The sequence below is a fragment of the Polypterus senegalus genome, chromosome 2, assembly GCF_016835505.1.
Source record: "Polypterus senegalus isolate Bchr_013 chromosome 2, ASM1683550v1, whole genome shotgun sequence".
Taxonomy (NCBI): Eukaryota; Metazoa; Chordata; class Cladistia; order Polypteriformes; family Polypteridae; genus Polypterus; species Polypterus senegalus.
This window is the reverse complement of record NC_053155.1, coordinates 185219854-185231318: the sequence shown is the minus strand read 5'-3', so window position 1 is coordinate 185231318 and position 11465 is coordinate 185219854. Positions and strand designations below refer to the sequence as shown.

General features: G+C 39.6%; 1 protein-coding gene across 9 annotated transcripts in view; it reads left to right on the top strand.

Moving 5' to 3' along the window:
* The first annotated feature begins 10073 nt into the window (after positions 1-10073).
* ap1s2 (adaptor related protein complex 1 subunit sigma 2) overlaps positions 10074-11465 on the top strand; it is an 80968-nt gene continuing 79576 nt past the window's right edge. For 7 of the 9 annotated variants that reach the window (XR_005632665.1, XR_005632662.1, XR_005632664.1 and 4 more), the window contains exon 1: positions 10075-10214. Coding sequence is in view for 5 of the 9 variants with exons in the window: in XM_039745008.1 (XP_039600942.1) it covers positions 10212-10214 (3 nt within the window). In the remaining 4 variants the exon portion in view is untranslated. Of the gene's footprint in view, positions 10215-11465 lie in introns of all 9 variants that reach the window. The other 2 variants (XM_039745006.1, XM_039745007.1) reach the window with 2 other exon arrangements.

Genomic DNA, 11465 nt, shown 5'->3' with positions numbered 1-11465 from the left:
CATCAGACCAACAAGTTTGTCTTCTTCAGGATTCAAAACACCCATTTTTTTCCTTGCAAATGCATTGAATACACTATTCTTTTAAGGTGTGGGCTTATTGGTTGTCAGCTCTCACACATGCATGCACCTGCCCATTGAACCCAAGACAAAGATTTTCAGAGCAAGTCCCAGGCCAATTTGGGAGCTGACCATGATTGCCCCCACTTACTAAGACTATGTAAACCAAGTCAACAACTAAAAGATGTATAATGTAATAGGGGCTTATGACACAGACTAAGTGTTAACTGCATTTTGCCTGAAGTAGCTAAAATGAGCTTTACTGCAAAGGCTCTTTAAAATTGGGACTTTAAAGACATTTTAATAACAAAATGATTACCAGAAATGATACTGTGTAAAATGTTTAAAATGTGAAAGTTTAAAATGTTTGATGACGAAATAAGAGATAACTTGTCAAACATTAGATCTAACATCAAAGGAATTTATAATACTCACCAGTCATATGTGAGTCACTAACTGTAGAGAATGTCTCATTTCACAATTTCTTTTTTATGTAAACATGGATTTTTTTCTACTCACCTAAAAACTAGTTAAGTGTGCGAGTACACATAGGTATCGAGCAAAAATTTGAAAGATCCTGGAAAGTTGCCATTGAAAAAGGTTGGAAAGCACTGCTCTAGAGATTTTTTTATCAAGAGTCCATAGAAATAATGTTTCCTGTACAAGTAGGCCTAAGTTGAATGTATCTTATCTTAGTTTAATATTATTTTGGCAGTTGTCTGGTCTTGTCTGGTATGCCTTCTGTGGGAGCTCCCCACGGAGCATTCCTGTATATGACTCGATATTTGTGAGTGTAGATTTAAATGTATGCCATTACATGGAGTTTTGTGTTTCATTTTTAAACAGTATAATGTGAAGTACACAATACAAGAATAAAATAATTCATTTCAATAGAATTGAGGTGACATGGTTGTGAAGTGTTTATATCTGTAACCTCATATTCCATTGATTTTAACAACAACATTTATTTCTATAGCACATTTTCAGGCACAGGTTCAAAGTGCTTCACAAAATGACACATAAATAGGTACAAATTAATTTAAGGAAGAATAACAATGAATATGTAACAAAAAATAAATCAATATGGGTTAACATAACATAGATATATAATTATTACAAAAGTAGAGTTCTTATATATATTATACTGTAAGTCTCATGTACGATGATAAGGTCCCAATGAGGAGAGTCTGTACATTCTCCCGGTATTCATGTGGGTTTTCTTCAGAGATTTCTGTTTATTTATTGTAATAAAGATGTTCATGTTAGGTTCATTGACAGCTGTAGAATGCTCAAGTGTTAATGATTGTGAATGTGTGTTTCTATATCCCAAGTTGAAGTACATTCAGTATAGGGTTGGTATCTTCCAACAAAAGCACTGTCTTCCTGAGAGATGGAAAGAAGTGATTTTGCAAATTTAGACATACAAAGAATATTATAATTTATTCAACACTCAGATTTTTATATTAAATTAAATAACAATGTACACAGTATTACTAAAACATTTCCAGGGTATCTTGTGCAAAAGCAGTTTTAGTGATATTGCTTCTCTTTTCAACTGTCTGTAATTAAGTCATGTGACTCATTCTCGTTTGTACACAGAAGTAATTACACTACTGTGAATGCTTCATTACACCGACTAAAGGCTTTCGCTTTCCATAAGCAGAAAGGCTCAAAGAGCATCTGTTTAGACACTTGAAAAAAAATCAGTAATTTATTAGGCAATCATGGTGTATGTGAAATTACTGAGCTGAACAGTTAAATAATCTGATGGAGATTTCATAAATGCACTAAAAAGTGGTGAATATTTTCCTTTCATATATTATAAGAGCATATATACTGTACATTTGGAGTATTTCAAAAGCGTAAGTGATGAAATCAATGTCGTTAGTTTATCTGTGATCTTTTTGAAATCCTTCAGTATTGCCTGAAACATTGTGCTGATTCATGGGTCTTCACAGGAAGAATCACATGCTTACACAGTATGTCCTGTGACACCTTGAAACCCAAGGGTTTTACACACACATATATTAACCACAGCATATTCTGTGAAAATACTTGAAAGAATTGCCCAGCACAAACAAAGTGACCACCAAGACCCATGGTTACAGTATATTGGTGAAGAACAGTAAAAAGTGTGAAAAAAAAATCCAATTCAATTTGATTAGCACTTCCATTTTCTAAACCAGAGCACTGGATGCATTAACATGGTGCATTCTGCTCATCCCATTTGAGGTTGTAAAGGTGACAGAGCAGCACAGAACAAAAATCAGAAACTATCCCTAAATGGGGTGTTGATCCATTCCTGAGCATACATACACATACATCCCAACTCTCTAGTATAGAACCAATTTAAAGTTATCAATCAACATAATATGCACATCTATGCATCATGGGAGGAAAGAAACATACATGCAGAAAAACCCATGCAGACAACAGGCAATCATGAAGATTCCATGCAGGCAGTGATTTGTTTTGTACTGCAATGCACAGTTGAAATAAAATGAAGTTAGCATGCAACAGCATGTGAAAACATAATCTTAAAGACAAAACACCATGTAATATTTACATAACATACAAATTTGGAATGTACATATTTTTTGTTAAATTTAGATTGACAGACACTGTGAAACAACTAAAAATGCTACATAAAATTAAATCAGATAATGGACTATTCATAATCACTTTAAGAAAATGACCTGACCTGATACAGTTAAGTTTGCTGATGATACAGCTGTGGTAGGCCTGAAATCTAACAACAATAAACATTGTGGTGGGAGTCTGGGTCCCATGCCTGGCTGAGATGCCCCTTCTACACATCTGCCAGGGGGACAAGGGTGGGAAGCCCAGTGTCTTCCCCTCGATGCTAGATGGCAGCCTCCCTGGGTCCCCAGGGCTTCATGGGGATTGGAGTTCTGTGCAACTCTATGCGGTTCCGCAGGCGCCGCCAGGGGGTGCGGCAACAGGAGCGTCTGGTCCCTTTTGAGCACTGGTTTCTCCTTACCCAGAAGTGCAGCCAGATGTTGGCAATCAACATCTGGAGCACTTCTGGGTGCCTAATAAAAGGGAGCCAGCGACCACCACTCAGTGGCCAGAGTCAGGAGGAGGAGGACGAAGGTAGACGGGAGGAGTGGTGGTAAAAGAAGAGTGTTTGTTGTGATTTGTGCTTACTTGTGTTTTACACGTGCCTCAGTGTGAGTCTGTGTTGGGTTGGGCACTATATAGTGCCTTTTATCACAACAGGTTATGGTATATGGCTGGCCAGTCACCCCGGCCAATACCCCCAGGCCTCAAGATGGAGCCATCCCTGCAATGTGGAGAGGCCCCGAATTCCAGCAGGGCATCCTGGACTATGGAGTTTTAATACACAACCCTGTTGGATAACGTTGGGGCCGCCAGGGGACGCTGCTGGGAGACACAGAGACATTTGTTTTTCATACAGCCTTACTTACAGGTCACAAGGACGGAAGAAATAAAGTGCTTCCAGGCTGACGAAGAAAAGAAGAGTTTTGATCTGACCCGGAAGTGATAAGGAGTCACATGGACTGCAGGTGAAGGAACACTTCCAGGTCAGGGACTATAGAAGGACTAAGGGAACTCCCAGACGGCGAGCTGAGTGGAGGATTGTATTGTTATTGATTATTGGTATTTATTATATGAGTATTGCAGAGAGGAGGGTGCTTGTGCACTGTATTTGTCCAAATGAAGAAGATTATTGGACTTTTACCTAGTGTCTGATGTCTTGGACAAGGGTTCAAGGGAACGATAGCGCCCCCTATCTGTCACAAGGTGAAGTTGGATGAGGTGGAAAGTCTGTCACACTGGTGTCAGGACTATAGCCTACTCCTGAATGTTAGCAAGACAAAGGAGCTGGGTGAGGTCTTTAGGAGAAAACAGTAGAGGCACTACCATCCCCACAGAATTTACAGTACCTAGATGGATGCCTTATCGAAGTAGGCACAACAACATTTTTACCACCTCAGACGCATCAGGGATTTCAAGCTATCAATTACTAAAGAACTTGTACACATCCACCATTGAAAATATTCTAACAGTAATTATTGCTGTCTGGTTTGGGACTACAACATAGGACTGTCTTGGTTGACACGTCTCTGCAACATTGCATGGACATTGGGGACAGTGCCTCTGGATTGGCAGACCGGGGTGGTGATCCCCCTCTTTAAAGGGGGACCGGAGGGTGTGTTCCAACTATAGAGGGATCACACTCCTCAGCCTCCCTGGAAAAGTCTATTCGGGGGTTCTGGAGAGGAGGGTCCGTTGGATAGTCGAACCTCGGATTCAGGAGGAACAGTGAGGTTTTTGTCCTGGTTGCCGAACAGTGGACCAGCTCTACACCCTTAGCAGAATCCTGGAGGGTGCATGGGAGTTTGCCCAACCAGTCTACATGTGCTTTGTGGACTTGGAAAAGGCGTTCGACTGTGTCCCTTGGGGAATCCTGTGGGGGATGCTCTGGGAGTATGGGGTACCAGACCCCCTGATAAGGGCTGTTCGGTCCCTGTACAACCGGTGTCAGAGCTTGGTCCGCATTGCTGGCAGTAAGTCGAGCCCGTTTCCAGTGAGAGTTGGACTCCGCCAGGGCTGCCCTTTGTCACCGATTCTGTTCATAACTTTTATGGACAGAATTTTTAGGTGCAGCCAGGGTGTTGGAGGGGTCCGTTTGGTGGAGTCAGGATTGGGTCACTGCATTTTGCAGATGATGTTGTCCTCTTTGCTTCATCAGGCCGTGATCTTCGCACCTGAGTGTGAAGCGGTTGGGATGAGAATCAGCACATCCTAATCCGAGACCATGGTCCTCAGCCGGAAAAGGATGGAGTGCCCTCTCAGGGTTGGGGGCGAGATCCTGCCCCAAGTGGAGGAGTGTAAGTATTTCGGGGTCTTGTTCACGAGTGAGGGAAGAATGGATCCTGAGATTGACAGGCGGATCGGTGCGGCATCCACAGTGATGCGGGCTCTGCATCGGTCTGTCGTGGTGAAAAAAGAGCTGAGCCATAAAGCAAAGCTCTCAATTTACCAGTCGATCTACGTTCCTACCCTCACTTATGGTCATGAGCTATGGGTAGTGACCGAAAGAACGAGATCGCGAATACAAGCGGCTGAAATGAGTCTTCTCCGCAGGGTGTCTGGGCTTTCCCTTAAAGATGGTGTGAGGAGCTCAGTCATCCGGGAGGGGCTCAGAGTAGAGCCGCTGCTCCTCTGCATCGAGAGGAGTCAGATGAGGTGGCTCGGGCATCTGATCAGGATGTCTCCTGGACGCCTCCCTGGTGAGGTGTTCCGGGCACGTCCAACCGGGAGGAGGCCCCGGGGAAGACCCAGGACACGCTGGAGGGACTATGTCTCCCGGCTGGCCTGGGAAGCTTGGGATTCTCCGGAAGAGCTGGAAGAAGTGGCGGGAGAGGGAAGTCTGGGCTTCTCTGCTTAAGCTGCTACCCCCGCGACCCGACCTCGGATAAGCGGAAGAGGATGGATGGATGGATGATTTGGGACTAGCACAGAACAGGATCGCAGTGCTCAGCAGAGAGTGGTGCGGTGAACTGAATGCATCACTGGGTGTACACTCCCTAATTTCGACGACATCTACATTAAGCAATATCGGATCAAGGCAAAGAAAACTGTCAATGATTCCAGCCATTCCCACAAAAGCCTCTTTTCTGTACAGTTATCAGAAAAAGGCTACTGCTGTGTAAAGTCAAGCTCAGAGAGACTGAGGAGGAGCTTTTTCCAATAGTCTATCTGCAATGTAAATAAGGAAAGTGTCTGGAAATACATGAGGCCCTACTGTTAACTCTCTTATTTTAATTCATTTAAGTTATTACATAATTATTTAATTATTATATATTACTATCACATATTTCAAATTCTATTAATGATTTTTGAAATGTACTGTATAAAGACATGTATTATTGTTATAGTTATTACATTGTCCTTTTATTATTCTTCTTAAAGGCACAGTCATTGAAAATGAGCATCTAAGCATTTTCCTACTTGTTGTACTATATGTATAATTTGTATGTGACAAAAAAAATTTTACTTGATTTGCTCAACTTTTCAAAAATCTTTACCTCAAAAGATCAGATTTTAGAGAGTAATTTTTCTCATACACAAATAAGTCAAACAACTCAGGAAGTGTATAGTGAACACTAAATGGATTTGTACATAAATAAAAATAATAAGACTTCAAATATTAGGCTAGTTTTTCCATGAAGTGAAGGGCTGTCTACACATCTACTATGTTGATTTTTCACATTACTTGTTGTGACACTCAGTGGACTACACGTTTAGAATTAATAAACTCAGAGTTTTTTTTTTTTTTGTTAATTTTGCACAAGATCTTATCAAAGACATACTGTATTTTATGATATACTGATATAGTTAATAATTATATGGTGAATTTTATAATTTGATTGAAGTGTATACAATCCATACTGATAATGGATAAATTAGATTGTGAAATGCATACACTGTATACCAAAATGCATTCAACACATATTGAATACCTATGCTGTATACTGAAATGTGTGAGACTTACTGTATAGTGAAACTCATACTCTGTATCCTGAAGACATACATTGTATACTGAAATGTATGCTCAATATCCTTAAACATAACATTGTACACTGAAGTAGATACACTATGCACTGAAACACCTATATGATATATTGAAAGACATATATACTCAGCAAAAAAAGAAACGTCCTCTGACTTTCAACTGTTTTTACTTTCAGTAAACTTAATGTGTAAATATTTGTATGAACACTAAAAGAGTCAACACCATAAGACATAAACTAAAAATGTTTCACAATGTGTCCCTGAATGAAGGAAGGCTCAAAATCAAAAGTACCAGTCAGTATCTGGTGTGGCCACCAGCTGCTTGAAGTACTGCAGTGCATCTCCTCCTCATGGACTGGACCAGATTTGTCAGTTCTTGCTGTGAGATGTTACCCCACTCTTCCACCAAGGCACTTGCAAGTTCCTGGACATTTCTGGGGAATGGCCCTAGCCCTCACCCTGCGATCCAACAGGTCCCAGACGTGCTCAATGGGATTGAGATCCGGGCTCTTCCACTGCGAGGATGATCAGCTGTCCTTCCTGTCTCCCTGTAGCGCTGTCTTAGGCGTCTCACAGTGCGGACATGGCAATTTATTGCCCTAGCCACATCAGCAGTCCTCATGCCTCCCTGCAGCATGCCTAATGCACGTTCACGCAGATGAGCAGGGACCCTGGGCATCTTTCTTTGGGTGTTTTTCACAGTCGGTAGACAAGTCTCTTTAGTGTCCTGCGTTTTTAGAACTGTGACCTTAAATGCCTACTTTCTGTAAGCTGTTAAGGTCTTAACGACCATTCCACAGGTGCATGTTAATTAATTGATTATGGTTAATTGAACATGCATGGAAAACATTGTTTAACCCTTTACAATGAAGATCTGTAAAGTTATTTGGATTTTTAAAACATTATTGTTGAAATACACAGTCCTGGAAAAGGGACATTTCTTTTTTTGCCGAGTATACATTCTACAATTAAATAAAGTAAATGAATATTGAAATGCATGCTCAAACATACACAGTTTATGATTAAATAAAATAAACATAATTATGAGGAATAAGAAAGGCCACTTTTTTAGTTTCTCTGTTTTTATAATTGACATTTCCTTCAATTTATAAGCTTAACATCTATTATGTTCTTAACTGTAACTGAAGATATTCAAAATCAGTTGTTCTTTCCTGTTCTGTGACACCAATATAACATTATTGATTGTTCAAAGAAAAAAGAGGAAAGAGGGAGTGAGGGCACTATTGCTTTGAGGTGGCATGCAAAAGTGACATGGTAGGAAAGAACTTATTTGGCACCCTTGAGGTTTTATTTACCTGTGTCACACTACATTTTAATAATATAAAGTAATTCACCTAGTCTAATTTGACAGTGCAACATTCTGAAAATGGGCACAATTACATCTTTTTTGATTTTTGCCTCTATACAGCTCTTGTTTACAGATCAGAGTTTCCGCGTCGCTTTCAATGCACACATTAGGTTGCATGCCCTTCATCTATGGTCCAGTAATCTTGTTACTCCATACTGACAAAAAACAAGTATTGCATAAAATGAAACAAATGCAAACAGCTAAAGCAACTGGTTACGATGTTCGCAGTGATACTTATTGAGAGATGACGGAGGATGAAATAGAGCAAAGACTATGCTGTCATAGTAACTTAGTTGAAGCATTTCCTGGAAAGCATAAGTACAAATACAGAGCAAGGAAACAAAGAAGGCATCCTATGATATCAGATCCTCCTAAAGGAACTGCATAACATAATCTCCCATTTTCCTTAATGTATTCTTTTTTACACAAAGTTTTTTACAAGGGTAGCCAAGATGGGTGTTCAAGAACGACACCTGGATAGTCTCCATCCATTACCTAAACCAAATATCCAGATCAAGATGGAGGGGGGCATAAGTGTCTAGCCCAGCAGCACTGGGTTCAAAGCTGGAAACTACATATTGAGTAGGGCACATCCATTTAGCTTACTTATAGTATACTCAACCAATTTAAAGGTGTCACTTAACCAAATACACATGTGCAATTGATGGATGGATGGATAATGGGGTGAGTGATGCTTCAAGTGAAACCCAGCTGACCAGTGGCATTCCTAAGACATACCTTCAGTGATGGGAACTTCACCGTATGGTGGCGCATGGCCAAATAACAATAACAGTTTGAAAATGGTTAAGATTGATTGATAGATAGATTGATTGATTGATTTTTTGATTGATTTACCTGTTCACTTGGTCATGGAGAGTTATGTCAGTGGAACTGGAAAGGACCGGATGACTAGAAATATGGACAGGGAGTGGTTGGTGGCATACACTTTGGGATAGAAAGCTAGTTGCCCATGCTTTTAGTCAAAGCTTATTGACTCAACATCATAGAGCAAGAAGAGTGGACTAGGATTATGTAAAAGTTTATTCTCCTTGTATATATACTGTACTGTACATAGTGTGTTTATTAAGAAATAGGAGTGTATGTAATTTCTGTTCTAATGGCATTTTGATTTCTAGAAAATTATAGTGGTGGTAGTTATGATCATCATAATTATTATTTGCGTTACTCTTCACACCACACTTTAAATATATAAGGCTAGCATGGCGACTGATGTATGTGTCTTTTGTCGGCTATATCTAGTTCTTTAATTTATAAAAATTACAATTCAAACACATTTTTTTACCTATTTGTGAATCATCATTTGGTTAGCAGTCTCGAGCCTGGATATTCGATGTTTGTACCTTGCCACTTGTGTCTTGCAAAATTTTCTACTGGATTACAAGACTCTTTATTTGCCCTTTTTTCTATAAAATGCTTTGACACTAGATCGGAATCGTATCTGGGTTGATTTCGTTGATTTCCTGCCTGAAGTAATTTGTTCAACGAGTTTTCATATACCCTAATTCCCTGCATATGGTTTTTTTTTTTTTAGTTATAATCGATTTTCTCCCGCAATCTAAAGTAACGTTAATTTATCAGTTTGTCCTGAAGTGGAGTAGTAGCTTGACCAAACTTGATTTCTACTTCTCGACCACTGCTGTTGGGATGGGTTTAGGACCCCGGCAATGAAAAAGTGGAGTTTAAAAAACGCTGGATTATTTTGACGATTGAAAGATTTATTAATAGTTATATTTATATTTGTTTGGATAAACTATTGTCATCGATGTCCATGTAAATCCATTCCAGTCATCAGTTTTTGCGAAAGCGAGTCTGGCTAGTAAAACTGTAAATAAACACAGATGAAGGATGGCCGAAGACATGGGTATTCCCATTAATATTCTGCTTATAGAGGTGGAGGCGGGAGCAGCTGCAGACTTCCAATGCGACTGACAGAAATTTAGCCTATGAGAGCTTTTCAAAGATGCCCGTTTTCGGAAGAGGCGGGCATAACGGTATCATAGATCCAATCAACGGTGTCCACTACAGCGCTCAGCCAATCAACCTTTAGATCGTTCTTGCGTGATCTCTTTATTTCTTTCCTTACACACATTGAAACGAAGGGGCTACAGGGAGTACCGTTTTAAAAGAAGAGGAAAGTCGAAGGAATTGGTATTTTTGCTTCATGTAGATCATTTGTGGAACTGTATTTTTAAAGTAGGCAATGGTAAGTAGTTGAATTACAGTATATACCAAATTTAATTTAAAATCTGTCGCACTCTTGAATCTTCTGTTTGATTTTGACCTGAAGCAGTAGGAATGTAGCAAACGAGACTTTTATTTGATAAGGAACTCGCCGGCATTTCTGTAATGTTTGTTATTCTCTTTGATTAATTAGTTTTTATTTTTTGGGTTAAGTGTAAACTTTATGGCCTTGTGGTCATTTTACTGCGACTATCGGGGAATCCCTTTGAAAAAACGCTGGAGAGAAGTAGTCATGGGATGCGAGCTTGTGTTAAGTCTGTGAGTTCCGTGCCTTTGCTATACGCGAGGCACGTAGGCATGCTGTACATGACTGAAGTGAAGTGGAGTTGAGTGTAAAAATGTTTGAGGTTTCATTATCCGTTGAAGAAAAGGTCGTGCAAGGCAACGAAACGTGCTGAATCAATTGAAACGCCAGACGGGCATACTGCAGTATTATCGCCGCCGCCGCCGCCAAACCCACCACCACCCCTCCTCCCCTCATTTTGGAGCAGTGTAGAGAATAATAAAATGTTTTCGAGTTGAATTTAGACAGCCCTGCAGTTACAGAAGACAATCGATCACGCACACTCTTTTAAAATTTGTTTTGAAAGAAGAAAAGAACGTTTTTAACCTACGATTTTATGAAGATTACAATGCGATATTTGAAGTGAAGTTTTTTATTTGTTCTTTTTTTAGATATATAGACAGGTGGGTGATACCTTCCAGCCGTTCTTTTATTATATAATTTCCCAGTGTCTTGCTTGGCACAAATTAAGTAATCGTGAATCTCCAAAGTCAGTTGACATTATTTAGAATAGAGAGATTCCTCAGTTTTCTTACTCGCATATTTTGAGGTTCACCTTGGCATCTCTGTATGTCTGATAATTTCGAAACGTGGAAATGGATATTTAACATATCCAGAATATACCTGCCTCTTTTTTTATTACACAGGTTGCTTATGTAGCCCAGTTACATCTAGTAAACTAATGCTTTTTGTCTTTAAAGATAAATCTGTATGTGGGTTTTACTGTTTATTAATCAATAAATTGTAAACGGTGCGAACTCCTACATTTTACAAAGAAGGGCGTGGAGGTTAAAAATACATAAGTTTAGAGAAGATCATACAACCAAAGACAACATAAAATTGGTTGTAAAGATGTTAGTTTCAAGTATATGGCAAGGTTATGCCTCGAGAAAAGACTAGACAAGATCTTGATCATTAAAATTGTTAATA